This window comes from Magallana gigas, chromosome 2 (assembly GCF_963853765.1).
Source record: "Magallana gigas chromosome 2, xbMagGiga1.1, whole genome shotgun sequence".
Lineage (NCBI taxonomy): Eukaryota > Metazoa > Mollusca > Bivalvia > Ostreida > Ostreidae > Magallana > Magallana gigas.
Window position 1 is genome coordinate 7,130,940 of NC_088854.1, and position 26,369 is coordinate 7,157,308.

The 26,369-nt window shown below is 36.2% G+C and overlaps 3 protein-coding genes across 5 annotated transcripts; 2 read left to right on the forward strand and 1 right to left on the reverse strand.

Annotated features, from left to right (window-relative positions):
- Positions 1-2,782: 2,782 nt before the first annotated feature.
- On the reverse strand, positions 2,783-10,831 carry LOC105329715 (UDP-N-acetylglucosamine--peptide N-acetylglucosaminyltransferase 110 kDa subunit). Of its 3 annotated transcripts, none has more exons than XM_011431070.4 (21): positions 10,576-10,831; positions 9,879-10,029; positions 9,522-9,765; positions 9,265-9,333; positions 7,434-7,550; positions 7,253-7,332; positions 7,054-7,143; positions 6,858-6,963; positions 6,563-6,703; positions 6,370-6,470; positions 6,122-6,275; positions 5,884-5,985; positions 5,598-5,777; positions 5,343-5,501; positions 4,986-5,201; positions 4,622-4,891; positions 4,249-4,431; positions 3,774-4,061; positions 3,478-3,595; positions 3,234-3,372; positions 2,783-3,125 (listed from the first exon to the last, which is right to left on the reverse strand). In XM_011431070.4, exons 1-21 carry the CDS (start codon positions 10,607-10,609, stop codon positions 2,951-2,953), a joined length of 3,117 nt encoding a protein of 1,038 aa, XP_011429372.3. In that variant the 5' UTR covers positions 10,610-10,831; the 3' UTR covers positions 2,783-2,950. The 3 variants fall into 3 exon arrangements, with proteins under 3 accessions (XP_011429372.3, XP_065930831.1, XP_011429373.3); XM_011431071.4 differs by having other exon boundaries at positions 2,802-3,125; positions 3,234-3,357; XM_066074759.1 differs by lacking the exons at positions 9,522-9,765; positions 9,879-10,029; positions 10,576-10,831 and adding an exon at positions 8,301-8,371.
- A 2,090-nt stretch (positions 10,832-12,921) lies between these two features.
- On the forward strand, positions 12,922-14,909 carry LOC105329716 (conserved oligomeric Golgi complex subunit 8). Its single transcript, XM_011431073.4, has one exon. The coding sequence runs from the start codon at positions 12,962-12,964 to the stop codon at positions 14,804-14,806; it is 1,845 nt and encodes a 614-aa protein (XP_011429375.3). The 5' UTR covers positions 12,922-12,961; the 3' UTR covers positions 14,807-14,909.
- Positions 14,910-15,322: 413 nt separating this feature from the next.
- LOC105329718 (neutral amino acid uniporter 4) lies at positions 15,323-26,322 on the forward strand. Its single transcript, XM_034443921.2, has 10 exons — positions 15,323-15,465; positions 18,354-18,606; positions 18,971-19,061; positions 19,369-19,457; positions 19,618-19,710; positions 20,193-20,277; positions 21,046-21,321; positions 21,493-21,671; positions 24,302-24,474; positions 24,674-26,322. The coding sequence occupies exons 2-10, from the start codon at positions 18,362-18,364 to the stop codon at positions 24,910-24,912; spliced, it is 1,470 nt and encodes a 489-aa protein (XP_034299812.2). The 5' UTR covers positions 15,323-15,465; positions 18,354-18,361; the 3' UTR covers positions 24,913-26,322.
- Positions 26,323-26,369: the final 47 nt, after the last annotated feature.

Below are 26,369 nucleotides of genomic sequence, written 5' to 3' on the forward strand. Positions count from 1 at the left end.
ACATTGGACAATTTAGTTTTTAAGATGATCTTAAAACAACTAGATAGATAGATAGATAGATATAGATATATATACACACAGATAGACACACACACACACACATCAAACATTGAACCTCATTGGGGTTCGAAAATTGTCCAGGGGCCCCAGTCTAAACAATGAAGAATTAACGTCAAAATGCTTGCACACATATAAGTATAAAACATACAGTGCATAGTGTGGCCCCACCCTACACAATGGTATCATAATTTGAACTAACTCAAATCTACACTACCTAAGGCTGCTTCCACACAAGTTAAAGCTTTTTGGTCAATTGGATTTTGAGATTTTTAAAGATTTGTCTCTGTATTTTACTTAGGGATCATGGTTTGAACAAAGTTGAATCAACACTACCTAAGAACAATGCTTTTACACAAGCTACAGCTATTCTAGCTATTTGGTTTTTGAGAGAAAGAGATTTGAAAAAAATATCTCCAATTCAGTCCTTTGTAAAAATTTAAACCCCCCCCCCCCACTCCCGAGGTTCATGATTTGAACAAAGTTTAATCTAACCCTCCAAAGGCTGTTCCCAAACAAGTTACAGCTTTTCTGGCAATTGGTTTCTGAGAAGATTTTTAAAGATTTTTCGCTACATATTTATACGTAAAAGTTAGACCCCCCTCCCCAATTGCTGCCCTATCCTATCCCCCATCTTCGCTAGCTAAAGTTTTCTGATCCGCACCGCTTTTCTTTGAGAAGCGGTGCGGATAAGAAAACCTTGGCTAGCGAAGATGCCTATCCCCAGGGATTATGTTTTAAATAAACTTGAATATACACTACCAAATAATGCTTTCACTTTATTGTAAACAGTTGATTTTTTGAATGAAAAATTTTAAGGATTTTTCCCTACTCATCCCTTGGAAACAGTTTGAACCCCCCCCCCCCACCATTGTGGCCCCATGGTTCATGATTTAAACAAACTTGAATCTACATTACCTATGGATGGTTCCACTCAAATTACAGCTTTTCTGGCCAGTTGGTTTTTGTTGAAAAGATTTTTAAAGATACGTCTCTAGGTATAGGTTTCAAAATTAAGCCACTTGACGTTTTGTGCCCAAACCTTTCCCATTTACTGTGATAAATTGCAATATTTTGGTATGCATGGGTCTAGACTTTTATTATTAGGATAAGTTTTCATTCTTTTTTTTATTATTGATTTCTTTAAGTGGAATCTAGACCCATTATGGGTCAGAATTCGTGGTTTTCACAAAAACTTCAAAAAATTGTTTATAATTGTAATATGTTGCCCCTTGAGGGCCCTTAATTGGTTAATAAAGAAATTGAATTGAATTGAATTGTAATACTTTTAAAGTTATTCACAATGATTACTTCCTTTTAGGTAAAACATTATTTTAAAAAAAAGTTTTATGTGACAGATATAGAATTATTTTGGAAACATTTAGTTTTATTTGTTTGACTAATAGTCATACAAAAATTGCTAAATCTGGACTATTTAACATCATTGCCAGTCCGGTAAGAGAAATCTTTCTCTCTCTGTGCTCGCTCGTTCTACTTGCACGTACTTATTCTAAATTATTTTTCATTATATAGGGGAGAGATGCATGCTGACTATTTCGATTTATATCTGGATTCTCTCGGACGCCAAGGACCATTCTATCGAAGACCCTGCCCGCAACATCTGATCATGATGTGCCGATCCGCAGTGGGAATTAACAAGCTGAAAAATTTCATTCGCGTCATCTGTACGGAAGGCGGTTCAAGGGAAATTATTCGAATCATAGCGGCAAACGCACTTGCGCGACCCAGCTATATTTGTCTAGTGTTGAGGAACAACAGATAATGAATCGTACTGGTCATCGCTCAATTTTTTGTTGAATTTAATTATGTAGAAGAATTTGAGTTTAGAGTTGTTATGAAATTGATTAAAGCATAAGTTTTGTGGTAGTTTTTTTTTTTCTCACTGTACAATAATTCAAAAATTATTGTACGTTACTATCACCATGCCTTCTTTCATAAAGTACAATAACTTGTAGATTCTATTTATTGTACGGCGATATGCCATGCCTACTCGGGTAAAGGACAAGTATTGGAAATTATTGTACACCAGTCATCAAAGGAAAAACGCCGCTTAAGTGCCACAATCATATTTAGCTTGCCAATACCCATTTCAGTAAAACGTTTTTTTGCAAATTAAAGGTCTAAGGTTTGAAAATACACTGAACAACCTTTGTTTATCTTTTATTTCTCAGACATTAACAAACAAATGGATAAAATTCTGCGTACATTTGTCAACAGCGGTGCATGCTGCATTTCATGTGGTTCACACAAAAGTAGGTGGGGCTGTGCTTCCCCGTAATAACACACATATATATCTGTAAGGACTGTCACACCCATCATCAGAATACAACCGCAATTACATCATCAGTACACTCGCAATTACATCATCAGAGTACACCAGCAATTACATCATCAGAGTACACCAGCAATTACATCATCAGAGTACACCAGCAATTACATCATCTTGATCAAGGAATACTCAACACTTGCTCAGGCTTATCCAAGTCCACATGCAACTTCTTCACTATTCAATACTCAATGAAAGTACACGTCTTAAAATAGAACCCAAACTCAAAAATTAAAGTGCATCTAAGGAAGGCAAAGCAGATAAATCAATGAATAATGAATCAATTAGTAAATATGCACCAATAACACATATAAACACACTGACAAAAATAAATATAAGATGGTATGATGTCTCTATGTTGGGATATATTTACAAGGGGTATCAATGCATAATGATTAAATCATTAACTCCCTATAAATACAGCATACACTAGGCAGTCCGCACACGTAGGGAGCTGTCCTATTTGTTGACTTCCTCAGCACTATCATAACGGCTCCCATGGCCGGGAGAGTCACAGATCACTTTGATGGGGCTTTATAGAGGTCATCATAATGCTTTCCTGTGTCTGGAAGTGTCCACAATATGACTAGCTTCCTCCCCATTGACATACTTCTGCCACATCTTTCTATACAACAGCTCCATATTTCTGGCATAGGTCTTGCAGTTAAAAAGAGGGCTTGTGAGGCGGGCTTTCCAAACTTTAGCTCTCATTGCTTGTAGACTATAAAAAAAAAATTAGACCTTAAATAGTTTCATCAAGAAAATGTAGTGTCATATCTTTACTGCCTATCAAGGTTGAATTTATTTTGTGACCTTCAATAATACTTACTGAGCCTTATCTGTACCAAGTTTGGAAGCTATTCTTATATAATCTTCACTGGTTTTGGCAATAAGCTCTGGACATCCTAGCGTGTTCAGTTGTGAAGAAGCCACTCTAGAGGCCAATGTCTCACCTACAGTACCAAAGTCTACATATCAACAATCATCAATTGTCCCTATCTAGATGATATTCTCTCTGCACCTGTATAAAAAAGTTTGATTCATAGAAAAATAAGTGAGTGATCAATGTTTACCCAATAGAGTGACCATTGGTGTTCCCGCCCACAACACATCCATCCCTGTGGTGTGTCCATTACAGAGCGGGGTGTCCAGGCACACATCAGCCAACTGTCCTCTTCTGACGTGTTCCTCCTACAGACCAAACCAAACAATGTGTCATCTCTACACAACTCTTCAAATGTACTAGGATTAAGCCACTTTTTAATAGCTGTCATGTAGAAATTATTTATATAAGTTAAGTTGATTAAACTTTTAAACTACTTTCTATAGTCTCTTATCAATAGGTCAGTTAATCTAGACCTTGGCCTACCTTTGGAGCCACCGGTGAGAAAATAATTCGGCCAGGAGAGAGTCCTGCATTGGCTGCGGTCTGTAAAACATTAGTTTCTCCCACAGCTGGGAACCGGAGCAGCCAAAGAACTCCATCAGGGACCTGTTTCAGGATCTCTATCCACATGTGCAGGGTCTGGGGGTCAATCTTGTACAGCTGGTTAAAGTTACAGTAGATGACTGCGTCCTCTGGCAGGCCGTACTGGGAGCGGGCGCTGATGATGATGTTCTGGGGAATCTCTTCTCCTGTTGCCGCCTTGTTATTTGTCTGAAAAACAAAATAACTCCTTTTATCCATCATGATGCTATGTTACCAATACCTGTCTTGAACAAAATACATTTTAACAAGTGTTTCCTTTAAGAACACAAAAATGAAATTGAATTTTTAGAAAATAGACAATAGAGAGTCATGAGCTTTCAACGTCTACAGAAAATTTTTGTACTGCATAAATTACCTGGTTGGTAGTAACTCCATTTTGGATTACAACATCATTGATACAAGAATGAGACAGGCCAGTCTGTGCCATCGTCTGGAGAATGGGCTGTACAGGAAGTGACATCACCTCGAACGTAACCTGACCTGGACTGCCATCATTATTGTCCGTGGTCTCTCCGTGAGCAGCGGTGTACGTAATAGTCTGTACAAATATAAATCATTTTTCAATATAAAACAAGCTGTATGTACGAGTCTGTACAAATACAAATCATTAATCAAGATAAAACATGCTGTAAGTAGAGTTTATACAAGTACAATTAACAATGTAAAACTTATTTCATCAAAACTTATTTATCTGTATCATTTTGTGTCTTGATATACATCAGACTTGCCTTAAGCTGTCCACTATGTTTCAATGCCTCAAGGTTAACACCATTTAACATGATGTTATTGTCCGACACTTTTCCGTCTACTTCCACCAAAAGTTTTTCTTTTAGATGAGGAAACATTTGCATATGGTCTCCAATAAAGAATGTGTTTGGCATATAAGCAAGGTTTTCTGAGTACTGGTCAGCCAAGTTTAAGGGGGAAGTGACCTCATCTGTCAGAATGTAGTCCATGAAAGTGGCACCACTTGTTCCAGGGTATCCAAGCCACATCACCTATGAAATTAAATAGGGTCCTGAGTAACTGATGTCCATTAGATAAACATACTTTGCCTATAGATTTCACTTTTCTATTATCTATTCAATATACCTGGATGGGAGCTGGCCTTAGAGCAAAAAGTTCATTCCGAGCTCCTTTAGTGTATCCATTCATGTTCACCAGGATATCAATTCCGTCCGCAAAGATTTTGTCTGCTGCTTTGCCATTGCATGGGATCTGTGACAAGTCTATGCAATGTTCTGCTTCGGCATTGATCTTGGCACGGAAAGTCGTTCCATCATCAGGACTCAGGGAGTAGCAGAAAACCTACAGATGAATCAAGTATACTTAATCTTCAGCAACCTCACTGTAATTTTCAGAAAAAATTACTGATTAAAAATTACTCGGTATTTAGATAGACTTGTGGAGCTTTTCGTTCTCCATTTATTTGAGAGATATCCTCATTACCTCTACATTATCTCTGTCATGGAAGCCTGGGATACTCTGCATCAAGTGTGAGGTAGGGTGGTTGCCAAAGTCTGAGCTGACGTAACCGACTCGTAGCCGACCTTTGGGTTCCTTCAACTCTTTTGGATGGTCATAGGGAGGTTTGTGCAGCACGTTAATCTAAAGAGAAGAATGTTGATTTAATCCCCAGTCATTAGGTTACTACAATACTTGTGCAAAATTTGCAAGAACTTTTGAGGCACAGAAGCCACTTACTTTCTCTAAGCAGAGGTTTGCATGCCTGGCAGCAATGGCCTTCCTCATTTTATGTGACAGGGGGTAGAGCATGCTGTGATGGGGATGGACTGAGGGCAGGCGATTTTTTGCTAGCTGATCCTTCACGATGTGAACTAAGCGCTTCATCCTGGAGCTGTAGTCTGTCCAGTCACACACAATCTATAAAACAAAGGTGTACCCCACAATGAACAAACTTTCTATCAGAGAGGCATATAAATTAGACTTACAAAAAGTGGCATTCAATAAAGTTTTTCCAATTACTCACCTGTAGACAGTGTGCTAAGTTACAGTATGCATCTGGAAAGTCTGGTTTTAGTTTCAATGCTGTTCTGTAGGAGGCTATGGCTTCTGGGATATTTCCAGAGTCCTAGAGAGGGAATATGTTTACAATCAACAAGAAAAAGCTTTTCAAATTGCATTGCAACATGTTTATTCCGACAGTGGATTTTTACTCAGGATAATTAATACTGACATGGATATCTTATATAAATCTCTACACATACCTTGTGAATAGATGCCAAATTACTGTGAGCATCAGCAAATGCTGGATTTATCTGAATGGCTCTAGTATAGCACTGCAAGGCCCCCTGAATATCTTGCATCTCTTTTAATGTGTTTCCCATGTTTGAGTAAGCATCGGCAAAAGTGGGAGAAATCCTGAAAAAGTAACAAGACATCATTAAAAACAATAATATATATTGGGCAAAGAATGTGAAACTGTTAGAGCAATCAACAATACAAGTATACAGACCTGATTGCTTCTTTGTAGTGCATAAGAGCTTCATGCAACTTTCCTTGTTGCTGCAACACACTTGCAAGATTTGAGTGGGCAACAGCAAATTCTGGATAAACCTAAAAGTTGCATTGAAATGTAAACTCTCAGTTGTTCAATTTCAAGACATAAACATCTAATTCATATTTTGTACCTGGTTAAATTTACTAACCTCTAGAGCTTTAAGATATAGTTTAACGGCCTCTTCTGTATTTCCCTGCTCTCGCTTAATGTTGGCCAAGTTATTTAGGGAGTCGGCGTGTGTGGGACTTAGTTTTAGGGCTGTGTTGTAGCATTCCTCTGCTTCCACCACCTAAAATAAAGCAGTTTCATTTCATAGACCATAAACGCCATATCAATTAAAACCATATGACAATACATTAACAAAGCCAACATAATAATGGATTGAAGTGCACCTTTTAAAAAAAAAAAAAAGATAGTTTATCCAATGAATATGTAACACCCACCTTTCCCTTTTCTTTGAGAGCATTTGCCAGGTTGCAGTAAGCATCAGGAAAGTTAGGCTGCAACTCAATGGCACGTTTGTAGGTGTCAATGGCCAGATCAATCAAGCTAGAAAAGACACAATCAATTACATGTTATACAGATATTTCTCAAGATTTTTCTTGCTTCAAATAGTCAGTGATGTGTAACATAGGTTACCCTTGCTCATAGTAAACACAGGCCAGATTTCCATGTACCACTGCATGGTTAGGACTCAGATTTAATGCTCTAAGATAGGCAGCCACAGCTCTAAATGACACAGAAAGAATCATGTCAACAACAATTCATTACTGTAATAGTTGACTTTATTAGTGAATAAAGGGCTTTTGATCTAATTATCAAAGAATGTTATCACTACCTATCAAATATCCTGGCTTCTTTCAGTACGTTTCCCAAGTTTATATAAGCATCCAGGAAGTTTGGATCTAGTGCAACAGCCTGTAGAGGGAATGGTCAATTAGACAAATATCTTCAATTTTTGTGACTTCAACATACAGAAAATATTTGAATTTTCTAGTACCTGAACGTTTAATATTTACCTTCTCAAAGTGATGAATGGCCAACCATATTTCTCCTTGTGCATTGAAAACACACCCCAAATTACTCCAAGCCACAGCAAAATTTGGTTGTGTTTCAATTGCTTTTAAATAGCAAGTCTAAATTTAAATGAAAATGAACAAATTAATTCCTTATCCACATTACACATTCCGCGCAATAGCATGCGCAGCAGGGGCGTTCAGCAGACGCGCAAATTTAACAACCAGTTTGAACAAATTAATATGATCCCTGAAACCAACATGGACTTCGAATATCTGTGTTAAATCAGTGACACAGACTTTACATCAGTCATTAAATCTTATCAGTTCTTTGGTCAAGTCCTGCTGAGATCAGAGATCTTGCATTGAAGCAGTCAAGATTATTAGACATATGACACTGCTGTCTTATTCTCCCTTAAAATTGACATGAACTTTGTCAACTGTCGGTGAATCTTGTCTACTCCAAGAAATCAAACTAGTTGTACACAAACAACCCTTCTGACATGTCTGTTCTTTCTTTTTTTTTTTTCATACGTTCTAACAAGGCAAATGAATTAAAATAAGCATTTAATGTACAGAAATCCACAAACAGGTCTGTCAAAAGAGTTAGTTTCGCAAGCGACCGCAGCGTCAGGGTTTGGGCGCGCGCAGCACTGGGTGAAGAAAAGGATTTTTTTTTTTCAAGACAGAGAGTGTTTATATTATTTTTTTTTCTTCTGAAAAAGATGTCAAAATTTTGTAGCAATCATATAGATTTTTGATATATATAGGATTTCTTTTTTCTTACAAGAGTTGAGACTACATAGACATGTAGTATACAATACCTCCGGTTTACCACTAGAACACCAAATTTTTTCTGGCAATAATTACCATTAAGAGTCATACCAGGTGTAGAATTTACAGCTGATGTCCCCTGGGAAGGAGGCGTGGCACCTCGTATACTATCACAGAAATTATAAAGAAAATGGTGGATTAATGGCAAAATAAGTAGAAATTAGTAAAAGAAAATCATGTAAAAAACAAATTTTCCACATTATACATGGCATAACATTTCCCTTTTGCAAAGATTTTAAAATAATCTCAGCAAAATTTGCAATAAATTATCAGCTAACTTCCATCAAAATGTCTCATCACAATGTTCTCAAAAACAAAACAAAAGTACATTCCAGATACAAATGACTTTGCACATTAATATATACAGATAAAATTTCAAAACATTTCAATATTCTTCAAAGGTTGGGCTGTTTGATTCATTTTTTGGTTTGTTTGAAGAAATGAAGGGAAATAATGGAGAATGATAGTTGTGAAAGTATATGATATTGAAATGTTTTGCTTCTTCAAGTTGGTTGGCTGTTACCAATCTTCAGCTGCATTCAATAGCTATGAAGACAATATCCACATTGATGTTGCCATTACTATTGAAAATTCTACTACAAATTCTTAAACAATCAACAAGTAATGAATAGAGTTTTTAAATACTTTTTTATGTCAATGAGGGTTTATCATCTTCATAACTAATCACACATCTAAATGGAAAGAAAATTGACACGTAGTCTTCATTTTGCAAAAATTAGCCTGACGTTGAATAAAAATACTCTTTTCATGTATAGTTAAATATTCATACAATTACATTTTTCATTAGGAAACATCAAGAATCATTTTTTTTCTAGCTTAATTTGCAAAATGAATTGACTTGAACAGTTGTACTTCCTCCAAGAGAGGTGATAAACAGGAAAGTCATTTGTATCTACACATTTCAACAAAAAAACACTGAGAGAACCAAGGCATCTGATCAGCTGTCACGTCTCTATATATATCACTGATGCAATCATACCTTTGCCTCGTCCAATCTTCCAAGAGCCTTTAGTAGATTTCCCAGGTCACTTCGCACACAGTATAAATCCTGAAAACAATATAAAACACATTTAATACATGATGCATCAAAAGAAATAACTTCCAACAGTTTTCAATCAAAATCAAGAATTTCATTGAAAATTCACTGTTTGTAATTGTTATTTTCATAATAGTTGTTGTTTAAAAATTAATGTTAATCATTGATAAATGTTTTGACAGTGTCCATTTGATACTCACTGGGTTGTACTGCAGAGCTGTGACATAGGCCTGGACCGCCTGTTCCATATCACCCGCTGCCACCAGCGCTGCCGCTAGATTAATGTAACCATCAATGAAGTCCGGTTTAAGTCTGACAGCATGCCGATAGTTCTCCAATGCCTCCTGGAGTTGACCACGTTCTTTGAATACATTTCCTAGATTGGAGTAAGCCTCGGCCAACATTGGGTTCTGCTTAATGGCAAGCTGGCTAAAATATGCTGACCTATTCAAAACAAAAACAACAAGTTCTCCATTACAAATGCTGTAGTATTATTCAAGTTAAAATAAATTTTCAATTGAATTATCACAATAAGAAGCCATTCTACAAAACCATACCTTTCCAGTCTTCGACACTGGAAATGTATAGAGCTGAGCAGTAGAAGTACACCGGTATTATCTGGTTCTTGTCTCCATAGCTGCATACAGTGCTGCTCGGAGTTATCATAGTCTCCTGCCTGGTATTCTTGATGAGCCAACTCCGCCAAACCTACATTCATAAAGGTCAAATATCAGTTAGTACAAGTTTAATAAATCCAATGCCATTCTCAATGTCCGGACAGCCTACATTTTATTTTCTGTGTCACAGGAACTGGCAAATCTATCATGGTTTACTCGTATAAACATTTATCAGTTTAAAATCAAGGATCATAACAAATTCAACACGGTTTTGACAAATTCTGCCATATGCCAGTCACATAAATGCATAAGGCTTGCTACGCATCTTTCATACTTTAGCATCGACTCCCTCCAAAAATCCTTGTTGAAGTTCACAGAGAACGACACAGGGTGACGGACAATAACGATGTTTATAGTCTTTTTAATCTTGTCACTTTTGAAAATATCAAAACAGAAATATTTCTCTATCCCCAAAACAGCTATAATGGTGTGTTAGATTTTTTAATGCTTCACACATAATGCACATAGGCTGGGGACAACGCAAGGTCGCGTATTAATCTCTTCCTATATTAAACAAGTGTATGTTCGGCAGTTCGAGCTTGAAATGATCAATTCATACATATAATAAATGAATTACCTGTTGAGTCCGAGATTTGAGCCATTGTTGGCATTTCTTTGTGGAAAATGGCTTCCTCTGCAACCTTCTACTACGTTCTAAAGTATCGGATTGGGCTAAATCATTCACAATTTTGATGAATAATTCCCTGAAGAACTTCAAAGAGAAGGCAAAAGTTCAATCACTATCCAAGAGTGGAAGTATCTATATAATATTTCTCGACTTTAAGTCCAATACTCTTTCAGGACACACGTCCTCCTTCTTCGGCGAGACAACTAATGAATATTCAACACGTGACGTCAGATGGAAAGATTTTCTGTAATATTTAATTTGACCGTAGATATTTGATCTTATCATTTTATTTTCAAATTAATGATCATAATATATAACAGCCATGCAAAAGATTCAAACGACAAGAAAATAAATTCATGATATACTTCATTTATAGGGGAAATATCTTTGGAAAAATTGATGACGTAGTTGTCACATGATATCTTATATCGCTGAGCGCAAAAGGTTAAGCAGCCGCGCGGGCGGATCTCGTTACTCGACCAACATCTCACATTACAGGGGGTTGAACGATCTGGCAACTATAGTGATCATAAACTGTGTCTACCTATCGGGAAACTTGGTTTTCTTAATTCGAATCAAAGCATTATTAAAGCCGACCATAATTATTGAAACTGACTTCAGTAGTCCACATATAAAAAATAGAACCCAGAGCCCAGAAGAGACAATTAGGATAAGATATACCAATGAAAAGTATAGCGATTAGTAAATGATATTGCACTACTAATTCCAACAATGATCTTGGACTGTTTATAGAAAAACGACAGTGAATTCATAAATTTTAGAATATTTTTTTCATTAATAAGTAAATTCAGGGGAGGGGGGGGGTAAAGAGTTTTTTTCCCTAACATACTCTTCCTGAGATCCTAAGAGAGATTATTCGGCTTGCATCATGATAATGCAAAGGTTATACGTGTATCTGTATGGTCCTAAAGAAGAACTTAATTACTATTGTATTTAAAATAAATGTATCAAATTTCACAAATGTGTTGACAAAAAAAAGCTTTAAAAACATATTTTGTTTTCAATAAAATAGATATATCAATATGTGGGAAAATAATAAATTGACCTCGGCCCAACGACACCTCGGCCCCAGGACTCCTCGGCCAAGACGGGTCGGCCCAAATTTTGAGACACCCCGGCTCAAGCAAAAGACATCTCGGCTCAAGCAGAATTAAATAAAATTTCAATGATTTTCATGTTTTATTTTATTGAATATATAGATTATATGATATATTTAATTTGTAATAAAAAAAAATAATTTAACAGTTGTTAGTTTTTTTTTTTAAATTTTCCATTCTAATGGTAAAGACCTCGTAAGATGCAAGAACTTGTGTCATATAACTATATCATTATGTATATGATATATACACACACACTCACATTAAAATATGTTAAAAGTATTAAAATATTAAATATCAAATACTTGTAAAAGAAGTTGAATTATTAGAAAAAACGAGACCATTTAGTGCTAATTGTTAAGCAAACAAGAAAGTAAAATTATGAAAATGACGACAATTAAGTGCCAATAGATAAACAAACAAGAGGATACGGCACACTCCTTTGGAGTCTCAAACGCGTGTCACGGGTGTCAATGGGGGTTTAATTAGGAGCAGTTAATTATGAGACGTTCATACGAAATGAAAATTAATGAAGTAGCAAAATATTAACGACATAAATGAATAGATACAGTAATTACCTGCCCCTGTTTATAATTTAAAATGCTAACGAAAGTTTCTTTGGGCCGAGGTGTCTTGTACATATTTGTAACTGAAAATTTCTGTGGGCCGAGGTGTCTTGTTCATGGGCCGAGGAGTCAATAGTTTTGGGCCGACCCGTCTGGGCCGAGGTGTCAACCGCCCTGGGCCGAGGTGTCGTTGGGCCGAGACGTCCGTCTACCATAAATTGACATACTTTTGGGACGTTCAAAAATGCGTAGTACTTACCGAAAATATGCATTGGAATCTATATACCTCCACTTTTAAAATCGTACACACTCTTAACAGTTGTGTTTCTTTTAAAGTTCTGTAAACGACACATGGTAAACGATTTTCTATAGGCTATTACAACATATTTTTTTCCAATATAATGTCCTATTCAGCTTAAGTGCCGCTTGCATGATATAAATATATACCTATATTTGTTTCCCATCATCAATCCAACATAGAATCCCAATGCTTTAAAATACCTATGTAGTTTTACATGCAGATAATACAGTCGATCATGTATATCCACCGCAATTATGTCATCAATTTTATTTGGGGCGAAACTTCTTAGGACCGAAACGACTGGTTACCGTTATGTCTTTTCAATCAGTCGCTTCCGGTTAGTGTAAACGATGGACGTGGAAGATGAAAACATCCTTGCTGGGATCTTTAAAGATTCCTTTCCAGAAAACTGGCAAGAAAACACAGACTTCTTACAATATCTTAGTGAGTTAAGTTCGTATGGGGTGCAGAAATTGTCACTTGAGCCTGATAGTTTAGAAGAAGAAAAGAACGAAATTTTGCAAGCGACACAGAATCTTGCATTTCAACACTACAAAACATTTATTCAGACAGCAGAGTGCTCCAGGGATATTTTTAAAGATTTTCAAATTGTGGAGAAACATGTTGGTGACTTATTGGAGAAACTGCCAGAGTTTAGCGAGGAATGTAAGGGTGTCATGCAGAAGGCACAGGAGATTAATGCAAGTCGACGGATGAATAACTTGACACTTCAGCGCCATACACAGCTCCTTGAAATCCTAGAAATGCCTCAGCTTATGGACACGTGTGTCAGGAATGGATATTATGAGGAAGCTCTAGAACTTGCAGCTCATGTCAAGCGACTAGAGAAAAAACATGGCAATATTTCTATCATAGCTACAATTGTTGATGAAGTTAAAGGATCTACGCAGTTGATGCTGAATCAACTCATTCAGCAGTTGCGAACCAATATTCAGCTGCCTGCTTGTTTGCGTGTGATTGGCTATATACGGCGTATGGATGTATTCACAGAAACTGAACTCCGAATCAAGTTTCTCCAGGCAAGAAATACATGGTTTCAAGGAATCCTGGATGCTATTCCCAGAGAAGATCCATACATTCATATAACAAAAACAATAGAGACTAGCAGAGTCCACCTATTTGATATAATCACTCAGTACAGAGCTATCTTCTCTGATGATGATCCACTCCTGAGTACGAAAAAAGATGATGCTGTTAGTGAGGCCTCCTTGTTTCATGGTTGGGTGGTTCACAAAATCTCTGAATTCCTATCTACTCTAGAACAAGATTTAATGATGGGAATTGGTGAACGATTAGATTCTATTTTAGGTCAGTGCATGTATTTTGGACTCTCTTTTAGTCGGGTAGGAGCTGACTTTCGAGGCTTGCTTGCTCCAATTTTCCAAACTGCTGCTGTAACTGGATTTGGAAACACACTTAATGAAGCAAACAAAAGATTTGAGTTGGACATGCAATCTTACAACCTCATGGCACAGACAAACACTGTGGGTTCTGTTCCATACACTGCACAAGGGAATGAACTCTATCCTCCAGCCATTCTTCTGGATTACTCCCCTTTGGCTGTTTACTGTAATCATGTTTTGAGTGGTTTCAATGAGCTTCGATTATGTGCCCCAGTCTCTGTTGCTCATGCAGTAGCTGAAGCCTTGGAGAACTCTCTAAATGGGGTCAATAACATTATTCTCTCATTCCATCGCGCTGAGGAAACTACATTTGATCAAAGAGAACAGGAAAAATTTACTAAATTTTGTGATGTTTATGGAGAGACTCTTATACCTTATTTAAGCAAATGTCTGCAGGCATTATTTCCTCCTCAACAGTTATCTGCCCTTCTTGGTGTTCCTGTGAACTTGATTGATATCGAAACCGTGGTTGACAGAATCAGACATCTGATGCCTGTAAAGGAAAGTGTTGATGTTTTATCCAAACCCAAAATGGAAAACCAGACACAGCTGCCTGCTAAGGAAACGGAACAGAAAGCAGAAGATCTGCAGGAAACGGTAATTGGCGTACCAAAACCAGACAATGAACCTGCAACTGAGCCTGATACTAATCCCTCCATAGTGCTCCAAACTTCAGAAGCAGAGAACATTGAATCAGATTCCGAAAATCAAGGAAAAGTTGTGTTCACAGCTGGCAGCTGTGAACATAGTGAGCACAGTGACATAGAGTGATTTTTGATGTGAAGTGATTTGTTTCTTCTATTTTTGTTTAGGGATGATGTGACAATGTATCAATATTGACATATGCTTATAAAAAATAAATTTCTTTATATCTTCTTGAATTCTGATTTAAGAAAAAAAACCCAGCCTCTCCCCGTCCTTCCCAGAAGGTGCAATGCAGAATGTTATAGTGTAAGCGAATGCACTGATCTAGAGTCAGTTATAACCCCTTCCCCTGGAATATTCAGACTTCATGATATTCACATAGTTAAAGTGACAGAATATAGGTATTTAGGCATTGGACCTTTGCATGACCCCTCCCCCCTCTCCCCCCTCCCCCCCCCAACATGCACATGAATCAAGTGTCGATACATGTATATATAATCAATGAAAAACTTGAAATCAGTTATTTTCATCCCAGTGATGCTCTGTTTAAATTACATTTTTTTAAATTAATGACCTGTTATGAAAAATAAATCAAGGACAAGAAAGACAACTCTTCCTTACTATTTGTCAAACAATATTAAAATGAAAGTAGAGTTGTTCCTCTTAGTCCCCCACTGATGATCATGTGATTGTGTATTGAACCGAATGTCATGCAGTTTAGACCAGAAGAAAACACGGTCACAAGAGGATGACAGGCTAAACAGTCAGCACCAACTCTCAACAAGGTAAGGCTTTGGGGGAAAAGAACAATTTCCACATCTCATGTTTGATATTGGTGTAAATTGCGCAATTGAATGCCAAGATTTTATTCAAACGTTTTATAAATAATTAAGTCAACACTTACAGAGTTACAGTAGTGACCAGTAGCCTCTGCCATTGGTCAAATGTTATCATTTCCTTTTAATATAGCGAATAATACGTGTATTCAGTGTTATTTATAAATTTAGTTGAACACACACAGACCTTTTTGTTGCAATTTGTTTGGGTTTTTTTTTTTGGGGGGGGGTATATTTTTTGTTTCATGAAAAATAAAATAACATCGGGTGATGCTCGATAGGGCAAAATGATGACCTATAATCTAAAGGCCATTCATCTGTCTTGGGCAACTTAAACATGTCCTTGTGTATTAAGTTAGAAGAGTGGCTTAGAGATGAATCAGACGTCCTGTGCAGGTATATAAACTGTTAAAGCAACAAATATAGTGAATTTTAGTATGTATACTCTTTGTTTTAAAAAGAGCCCAATTTTTGTGGGAACCCCTCTTCCAATGAAATTGTAGGTATTTTTTGTAGTTAATCTCTTTAGAAGTTGTATGATTGTCTACTTTTTAGATTCTAAAGAGAATAGGATTTTTTATGCATATGCAAGTTAAACTCTGTCCCGAGTTTTTGCTTCCACCACTTTTTGCTTGATATTTCAATAACAGTAAATACCTTTGTGCTCAAACTACGTTCATCCACTAATATAAAAAATGTCCAGATTATCTGTTTTGAAATGCCCCCTCTACCGCTTCAGGTTTCAATACACATCCCGAAATTGAAAGTCTACGGAGATTTTGCATTGCAGTAGCCATTAATAAGCCCGGATTGATAACGTTAAAAAATTGCGCGATGTATTCCGAGTGTATTCTGAATGGAGAAAAGATGTAAACATTCCCCATTATAAATCTCCGTAAGGAATCTGTTTTTGTTCCTGTAAATTTTTCTGAGTGGAAAGGGATAATTGATCAATGAAGATATCTTGGATATATTCCCTCTTAACGATTTCAGGTGTATTTTTTTCATAGGTATGTGTATTTTTATTAAAAATCATCAAAAAGCGATGGAAGCAATAACTTGGGACAGACTATAGTGCAATTGGCCAAAGCATCACAATTACCAAAAGATTCTAATTAAAAGGTAAAAAAAAAAAAAATAATAGTTGAAAGCTATGGCCAAAAAAATAAGTCATACCCTTTATTTTATTTCTAATTTCTCCAGTGTTTACTAAGTACCAGCTAGTACATGTAATGTTCAGACATGTATTGATAAGTTATTTATGAATGCATGGAAATAAAATGCAAAGTTCGGGACGCATTGAATTATAGACTCTGCACTATAGAATTTGGAAATAAATTAGGTGAAATGAACTAATTAATTTGTTTCCTATTATAACTTTGAAACTTGGGTTGTTACTTTTAAGCTTGCAATTGGAGGGAAATTTTGTTTTATGGTTGCGTTCAAAGTTTAACGCAGACTTGTTGATTCTTAAATTAATAATGATTTCTTTATGAGGAAACTTTTAAAATGGGAACACAGTATTTTAATTATAAAAACATTATAAAAGATTTTTCAAGTACCTTAATACTGTGTGATATGTCATGGAACCAGAAACTCTGACACTATTGATTTATTTAAGCCTCATAAAAGTGCAAAGTTTTTAGCATCAAGTGAAATATGAAGGATTTTCTCAGTATTATATAACCTCTGAAGAACTGATTTTGATATGCATAGCATTCCCATTTAAAATCTCTCATTAGACATGTTTGAAAACAATTCAAAACCATAATAAATTTAAAATATTGTACAGAAAAGTGGGTTTTTAATATGACATGATTGTTGAAACGTTGGCAATGATAAACCACCTGAAATGCCTGTATATTGCTTTAGAACTTGATGCAAGTGATCTTGTTGGGACTTTTCTGTTCTTTTTATGATTATCTGACATGTGTGGTAACAATTCAGGAAATATTTTTGATGTAAAATTCAATCAATCCATTGATTCTCTCACTCTAGACTAACAAATTTAGTTGTGCTGCAGTAAGATTTTAATCTACAACAGACTTAAGATGGAGGGGAATGTAAAAGATTCATTTTTAAATACTTTTATTGTAAGTGACCAAAATTTTAGTTTTAGGAAGATTTGGAATAAAAGCTCAGGCCGGGTTCACATCCTTTAAGTTTGCACTGCAAAATCAAATGATTTTAGTGGGATCATATTCCAGCAAATAGCAATGTCGAAAAGTTTACTTGGATATGAAACAGTTAGCCACATGTTCTCCTTTTCCTCTCGGGAGATTTGATCATGTACAAAAAAAAACTCAGTTCATTTCCTTTTAACCTTTAGAACATTGTTCTTAATTTCATATAGTTTCATGTACCACGGTATTAACATTTGAAAAGGTTAAAATTGTTTAGAACAGTTACCATAAATATTTTAATTATAATAAATATTTTTTTTATTCATAAACAACAGTCAAATTATTAGCTTAATTGTTTAATGATTATTGTGACATCATATAAATATGACCTCTTAACCAGTTTAAAAAAAAATCACATAAAAGTGAACATTTATGGCACTTCAGTCAGTTCATATAAGGAAATATTATTTTGCAAATGTAAATATTTTTTTGACTACTAATTTGATACTTCCCTTTATATTAGTTCTTGTGTGAGAGCAGTGTACTCCAAATATTGCTAAAATTCATATAAATGACAAAATCATTGTTCTGAATATGTCTCATATAAATTATTTGCCTTGAATTCCAGTAATGGAAGAAAGTATATGCATGTAAGCTCTTTTATTGTCATAATGGTTGATTGGAAACTGTTGTCTTTTATGTGCATTGTGACAGCATTCAACATGGAGGATTCAGAGAGGACTCAGCTTCTGTCAGATCACGGGCCAGACATCAGCCCCCGCATTGTGGTGGAAGTACCGCGAGGGAACGCCTCAGCAGACCCCGCCAGGAAAAAGTTGAGGAGCCTCCAGACCTCCTCCACCTCTGCCCTCGATACTGTGGAGGTCCCCAACAATCCACAGACCTACATCTCCAACACTCACAGCATCTCACTGGAGGACAACCACCTGGACCGACTCAAAATATCGTAGGTTCAACATCCTACATCTCAGAAAAAGATAATTAATAAAAAATTACAACTATTGGTATACAGGGTTATTTTCGCCCCGTATTACTAGTACTTCCACCAAATTCGGTAGACCTGTGGTAAAGATTCCTCTCAATTTGTTATTTTACAGCTGTTATATTACAATAAGTGTAATTGCATTTTGCAATTAGCCTGGATTTAAATTTGTCTACTGTCAATGAGAGTGAATGGGGCCAAAATTGTCCTTTATACAGTATGGTACCTTGATTTCAGGTAATTATGGTACAAGAAAATCAGTACCCAAGATGATCTCTACATTACCTGTTAGCATGGTTGTTAATAAAAAAGTTTCTTTCTTCTCCAGCAACATACAGAGTCTAATGCACCTCCTGAAGGGTAACATCGGTACAGGTATTCTGGCCATGCCCATTGCAGTCAGCTACGCTGGGCTCTGGGTAAGCTTCATTCTTGGGGAATTTTTGTCATCCAGATTTCAAGGTTGTCAACATTTTGAGCATGTACTGTGAATTTAGCTCATTTGTTGAAGTCTAAATGATTTATCCAAATGTGACAGTTAATTTTATAATGATATAACCAGCTATGGAAGGTTTTGATTGAGACAGTTAATGCTATCATTTTGTTAAAGTGTACAGCAATAATTATTCACTTGTTCATTTTACTGCAGTCCGTTGATTATTTGATGAAACATGACGGGCTACATTTGTTTAAAAGTGAATATTTACTGAGAACATTGGATTACAGGTCGGATCTATTGGAATTCTGTTCCTTGGATTCCTAGCCACCCACTGTATGCATATGCTTCTGAACTCTAGCACACATCTTCGGAGAAGGTAGTGATAGCTACATGTATTTTGAAACCTTCAGCCTATAGGATTATTAAACTACATGTATTAATACAAGACTGTTTCACATTTAGTTTTAAAATAACTTATAAACAATCATCATGTGGATAATAATTGGTGCAATGTACCTGTGTGTATTTTGTGGCAGAGAGAGAAAAGGCCCCGTGGATTATGCCGACACCTTCCATCTCAGCCTGGCCTCTGGCCCACCGTCTCTCCGCAAATTGGCAGGAGCTGGTCGGTAAGTGTCTCCCTTGTTCCTGCCATCTTATTAGTCCCCTACCGGTTTTCACTGGAGGGGACTATAGCTTTCCTCTGCGTCCGTCAGTCCGTCTGTCTGTCCCACTTCAGTTTTCCACACTTTTTTTCTTTATGCGTTTGAGGAATAATATGAATTTTGCTGAACAGCTTCAAAATGTCAAACTACAGATCAAGTTTAGACTTTTGTAGCGTCTGGTTGACATATTTTCGAGAAAATTAATTTTTTATATTCCAATTTTTTAATGTTTGGATTCGATATTCTGCATAACAGTGCATTGTTTTCACAATTTCCACAAACCGGTACTCTCAGAATGCTTGTTGACTGAGATAAGCAAGTCAGTTACTTTGGAGGGATAAAATTCTATTGTCTTATTAACACTTGGGCTTGCTGGTAATTGTGATCATTACAAAAAGCCATTTTCACTGGAAATTATATTGAAATGAAGTCTTGCTTTTTTACAGGGTAACAATAAACATTTTCCTGATGATGACACAGTTTGGGTTCTGTTGTGTCTACATTCTCTTCGTGGCAACAAATGTAAAACAGGTAAAGTAACATATTGATCAACGAGACACATCAGTCAAATAGAGGATTGTTATAATTTGGAGGTTCTGCTTAAAATTGATTGAGAGAGAGAAAGAAATAAAAATCCTTTTTAAAATAAATGTTAAAAAAAGGATCAAGAGCAGGAAGGGGATCTTTGTACCCGTATTGTTAGATATAATTTCCGACCCCACTCACTTAAGACCAATTCTCAGGTACCAGTTCCCACCATTTAAATGAAACCTCACACATACACACATAATTAAGAGGTAACTAGAACTGATACTTTGCAAAAATAAATATAAGACCAATAGTTGTGTCTGATTTATTTTGTTCAGAGTAATAAAATATTTTTCTGTTTACATGACAAATATCTTCTTAATCCCTTCCTTTGCTTTAATTTTTCAAAATCAATGCTTATTAATCACAACTAAGTGATAAAATAGAATGTGGATTCCGAATTAAATGTGAGGTGTTAATATCGGCCTAAAATCGCTAGATGCAGCCCTTGCAGATTTTATAAAAATATCGCTTTTATTTTTCGGAGAGTTTTTAACTGGTAGGAAATTATAAAAAAAAATGCTGGCAATTTTATATTCTCGCGATTTGATACAAAAAAGCGAAATTGCAGAATTTAAAGTACATGTACTTATGTAAAATACCGGTAAGTAATTTACAGTTTTTTGTACCAGTACTATCATGAGCTGGGTACTGGGATTGTACTGAGATTAATTGATATACTGAGATTATTGATGTAACGGTATATTGCAGCTGCTTCATACAGTGTGGGCAGATGACCCCAGCCTGAAGGTTTACATCATTGCGATTGGTGTCTTGCTAATTCCATACAGCTTAATCAGGAACCTTGTACATCTTGCCCCGTTTGCAATGTTTGCGAATGTCCTGAATGCGGTGGGATTGATCATCATCTTCCAGTACATCGTCAGAGGTCTTCCCAATCAGAATACCAGACCTGCGGACAAGTCGTATGAGAAACTGCCACTGTATTTTGGGACAGCTCTCTTTACATATGAAGGAATTGGTTTGGTAAGTTACTTTCCAATCTCTACAAACTGATAAACATTAATTTGAAAACAATACATAGTACCCTAAGGCTAGTAGTTGTTTTTAAAGTGCATAAATAATACATGTATCTAAAAACCATCATTGCATTACTGTGTTATTGGATTTGTTGCAAGGTCTGCTTTTGTTTCCAAGGTGCTCCCAATAGAAAACAAAATGAGGACCCCCGAGTCCTTCACAGGCTGGAATGGAATTCTGAGTGTGGGCATGGTCACTATTTGTTCTCTGTATTCTGCCATGGGCTGGTACGGTTACCTCAAGTTTGGAGACGAGGCTAAAGGGAGTGTCACCCTCAACCTACCCACAGACCAACTGTAATTATAACCATATAAGCAATCATTGGGAACAAAATGCATGCTTGTAAGAAAGAATATCAAAATGATATTAAATAGCTACTATTATATATGAGTAAATCAAGTATTGTATTTAATATTTCAAGTAGTGTAAATACATACATTGCACCTTGCTTTTGTAGTGTCTTCCTGGTTTTTAGCTCACCTGAGCTGAAAGCTCAAGTGAGCTATTCTAATCACATTTTGTCTGTCGTCCGTCCGTCTGTCCGTAAACTTTTCACATTTTCAACATCTTCTCAAGAACTACTGGGCCAATTTCAACCAAACTTGGCACAAATCATCCTAAGGCAAAGGGGATTCAAAGTTGTGAAAATTAAGGGCCATACTCGTTTTCAAGGGGAGATAATTAGAAATAAATGAAAAATTTCGAGAAATTTTCAAAAATCTTCTTCTCAAGAACCAGAAAGCCAGGAAAGCTGAAACTTGTGTGGAAGCATCCTCAGGTAGTGTATATTCAAAGTTGTGAAATTCATGACCCCCGGGGGTAGGGTGGGGCCACAATGGGGGGTCGAAGTTTTACATAGGAATATATAGAGTAAATCTTTAAAAATCTTCTTCTCAGAAAGTAATCAGCCAGGAAAGCTGAAACTTGTGTGGAAGCATCCTCAGGTAGTGTAGATTCAAAGTTGTGAAATTCATGATCCCTGGGGGTAGGGTTGGCCCACAATGGGGGGTCGAAGTTTTACATAGGAATATATAGAGTAAATCTTTAAAAATCTTCTTCTCAGAAAGTAATCACCCAGGAAAGCTGAAACTTGTGTGGAAGCATCCTCAGGTAGTGTAGATTCAAAGTTGTGAAAATCATGACCCCCAGGGGTAGGGTGGGGCCACAATGGGGGGGTCAAAGTTTTACATAGGAATATATAGAGTAAATCTATAAAAATCTTCTTCTCAGAAACTAATCAGCCAGGAAAGCTGAAACTCGTGTGGAAGCATCCTCAGGCAGTGTAGATTCAAAGTTGTGAAAATCATGATCCCTGGATGTAGGGTAAGGCCACAATGGGGGGTCGAAGTTTTACATAGGAATATATAGAGTAAATCTTTAAAAATCTTCTTCTCAGAAACTAATCAGCCAGGAAAGCTGAAACTTGCGTGGGAGCATCCTCAGGTAGTGTAGATTCAAAGTTGTGAAAATCATGACCCCCAGGGGTAGGGTGGGGCCACAATGGGGTGGTCGAAGTTTTACATAGGAATATATAGAGTAAATCTTTAAAAATCTACTTCTCAGAAACTAATCAGCCAGGAAAGCTGAAACTTGTGTGGAAGCATTCTCAGGTAGTGTAGATTCAAAGTTGTGAAATTCATGACCCCCAGGGGTAGGGTGGGGCCACAATGGGGGGTCAAATTTTTACATAAGAATTTATATATAGAGTAAATCTTTAAAATCTTCTTCTCAGAAACTAATCAGCCAGAAAAGCTGAAACTTATGTGGAAGCATCCTCAGGTAGTGCAGATTCAAAGTTGTGAAAATCATGACCCCCAGGGGTAGGGTGGGGCCACAATGGGGGGGGGGGGTCGAAGTTTTTCATAGGAATATATAGAGTAAATCTTTGAAAATCTTCTTCTCAGAAACTAATCAGCCAGGAGAGCTGAAACTTGTGTGGAAGCATCCTCAGGTAGTGTAGATTCAAAGTTGTGAAAATCATGACCCCCAGGGGTAGGGTGGGGCCACAATGGGGGGGGGTCGAAGTTTTTCATAGGAATATATAGAGTAAATCTTTGAAAATCTTCTTCTCAGAAACTAATCAGCCAGGAAAGCTGAAACTCGTGTGGAAGCATCCTCAGGCAGTGTAGATTCAAAGTTGTGAAAATCATGATCCCTGGGGGTAGGGTGGGGCACAATGGGGGGTCGAAGTTTTACATAGGAATATATAGAGTAAATCTTTAAAAATCTTCTTCTCAGAAACTAATCAGCCAAGAAAGCTGAAACTTGTGTGGAAGTATCCTCAGGTAGTGTAGATTCAAAGTTGTGAAAACATGATCCCTGGGGGTAGGGTTAGGCCACATTGGGGGGAGGGGGGGGGTGTTAAAGTTTGACATAGGAATATATAGAGTAAATCTTTTAAAATCTTCTTCTCAGAAACTAATCAGCCAGATGATTCTTTATAATTGTTAAGACTTTGGCTCCAGGACAATTCTTCAGCCTCACAAGAAGGTTTAGAGTTTGATGTAGCTTAATATCCCATGTATAAACAATTGTAAAGGATCTTTTTGAGGACTGCAATACTCAACATGTGATATGACTATAAAATCATCCTGTTAGAAATGGGACTAATGATTATAAACATAAGAATATCCAGGGGGAAAAATGGATTTTATTTATACAGGATCTACATGTATTAATGTACATTGTCCAGATTGTTTGTATTATGACTCCATTAAGCTGAATTTATCATACCTATTGTTCCTCAGGTGAGCGATGTGGCCCATGGGCCTCTTGTTTTATATGTTGTAAGTTATAAATAGCAAATAGACAGCATTTAGGACCATATACTAATCTCTTTTACTCAATGATTCTGTAAAGCTACTACAATACATGTTCTCTCTATAAAACTTTCTGGAGTTGAGTATTTTCTGGTTCTCTATTTCAGAGTGTATCAGCTGGTTCTTCTCATGTTCTCCATCTCATTATTCATATCCTTCGCCCTTCAACTCTATGTCCCAATTAGAATCATTTGGCCCAAAATCCAGCACCATTTGGTGTCCAAAAAGAAGAAAGAGTTTGGGGAATACGCTCTCAGGATAATATTGGTGATGTTCACAGGTAAAAATCACAGTGGGAATGTGCTGGCAATCCTGAAGAGCAAATATGATAATTTTACCTTATTCATATTAATATCAATTTCATATTGTGAGAAATATGACAGCATTTTCTGCTAACAATGTGATTTAATTTAATGATTTACAGTATAAGACTATTATTTAAATCTGGTTTATTTACCTATCATTTTTTTCATTTTCAGCAATTGTGGCCATTGTGGTTCCTGAGTTGGACTTGCTTATCTCTCTTGTAGGTGCTTTGGCTAGTAGCTCTTTAGCATTGGTTTTCCCTCCCCTTATAGAAATATTGACTTATAAAGCACCCAATGAAAGGCTTTCCTCCCTATCTGTGATTAAAGACATTAGCATCATGGTATTTGGAGTGTTTGGATGTGTTGTGGGAACGTGGGTCTCCATTGACGAGATCAGGAAGAAGTTATAGATTACTACACCATTCAACTCCTCAGACTTTACATTCACACATTTCCATCATGATCTGTTTATTTACATGTATTGGAATTTTTACTTTCTACCCTCCTGGATGTTTATTTTGTTTGAGCTCTCCCCCATTGGATTGTTCATGTAGAGGAGGAGGCCGGACTGTAAGGCACTGTTAAGATGTTTCAGGTTCTGACCAAGCCCACTGTGATACTAGCGCTCATATTTTCTAGGTATTATTTCATCTGCACAGATTTAAAAAAGAATATTTATATTCAGTGTGTATTTCCCTTTATATTTGTATTGGAAATCTGTGCAGTTTAATGCGGTATTCAATTTGCCTGTATGGCCTGGTGTGTTATAGGACCGACATTATCCAAAAATGAGCATTCCATGCTTAAATATATATACTTTTATATTGAACAGAACATTTTAGCACTTTTTAATACAGGACATTGTTAAAGCATGTTTATTCTAAGACCGTATTTTTGGTAAAACAAGAATTGTACGACTGTCAATTTTAAATTTGAAGAACCATCACCCACCTTTAAAATTCTTGTCTCAATTTTTAATTTAGAAATGTTAATTAAATATTGCCTTGATTATATATAGATCTTCTCAATTAAATAAGACTACCTATAATTGTGATTAAATTATAAATCCATTGATACTGATCTGGCCAGTGTCCTAAATACAAGATTTTATTAATTTCATGTGGCAATTGCGAGTCCAAAGGGGGGGGGGGTGTTGTTGGTCTCTACAACTTTCCAAGGGGAAAGACTCTGGTAGAAAATATAACACTAGTTCTTGTGTAGTAAATATGTAAAGAGATCTGGAGTCTTTTTTTAAATACAGTGGTTTGAGATTTAATAGTGCTTTGATTATATGTAGATGTTCACATGTAGCCTTATTTTTTAAAATCTTTTCTAATTCTTTGTGGTTCATTTTTCGATAAATCTTTTTATACAGAAAATCTCGCCATATCTGTATTTTTATACATGTTTATGTATAAAGGTTTATTTTCACCATGCATTCCACATCAGATTAGCAGATTCATTACCTCAGTGAGCAGAACGTGTCTATTTGTATGTAACCGAAACTATTTTTTTGAGAAGATTTATGAATCTTTGTGGCAGGCACATAAAATATGTGAAAGGTTGAATTGCTTGTTACTTCAGTTCAACACTAACCTCATTACATGTATTGTTGACAGGGTGGTGTAACTGTTTCTTAATTGTAGTTAAAAAGATGAAGTTGTTTATTTGGTTCAGATTACACTATTCATTGTTGAGAATGTGATATACATGTAATTATGAATTTATTTCAGATATTCTTGTATGACGACTTTTGACCATAAAATTATTTTTATTAAGGTATATACAAAAACTGTGATAAATAAACCCTACAAAAATCATTTATCTGATGTTTTGTATTCATTAATCATTTAATACTCAGAACTTA

Excerpts from the sequence above, each read along its gene's own strand:
- LOC105329715 (XM_011431070.4), bottom strand. The coding sequence starts at position 10,609 with ATGCCAACAATGGCTCAAATCTCGGACTCAACAG. Across the intron at positions 7,333-7,433 it reads CCATTCATCACTTTGAGAAG|GCTGTTGCACTAGATCCAAA; the intron begins GTAAATATTAAA and ends TTCCCTCTACAG. Across the intron at positions 4,892-4,985 it reads TAAGGCCAGCTCCCATCCAG|GTGATGTGGCTTGGATACCC; the intron begins GTATATTGAATA and ends TTAATTTCATAG.
- LOC105329716 (XM_011431073.4), top strand. The coding sequence starts at position 12,962 with ATGGACGTGGAAGATGAAAACATCCTTGCTGGGATCTTTAAAGATTCC.
- LOC105329718 (XM_034443921.2), top strand. The coding sequence starts at position 18,362 with ATGGAGGATTCAGAGAGGACTCAGCTTCTGTCAGATCACGGGCCAGAC. Across the intron at positions 18,607-18,970 it reads CTGGACCGACTCAAAATATC|CAACATACAGAGTCTAATGC; the intron begins GTAGGTTCAACA and ends TTTCTTCTCCAG. Across the intron at positions 19,062-19,368 it reads TCAGCTACGCTGGGCTCTGG|GTCGGATCTATTGGAATTCT; the intron begins GTAAGCTTCATT and ends ATTGGATTACAG.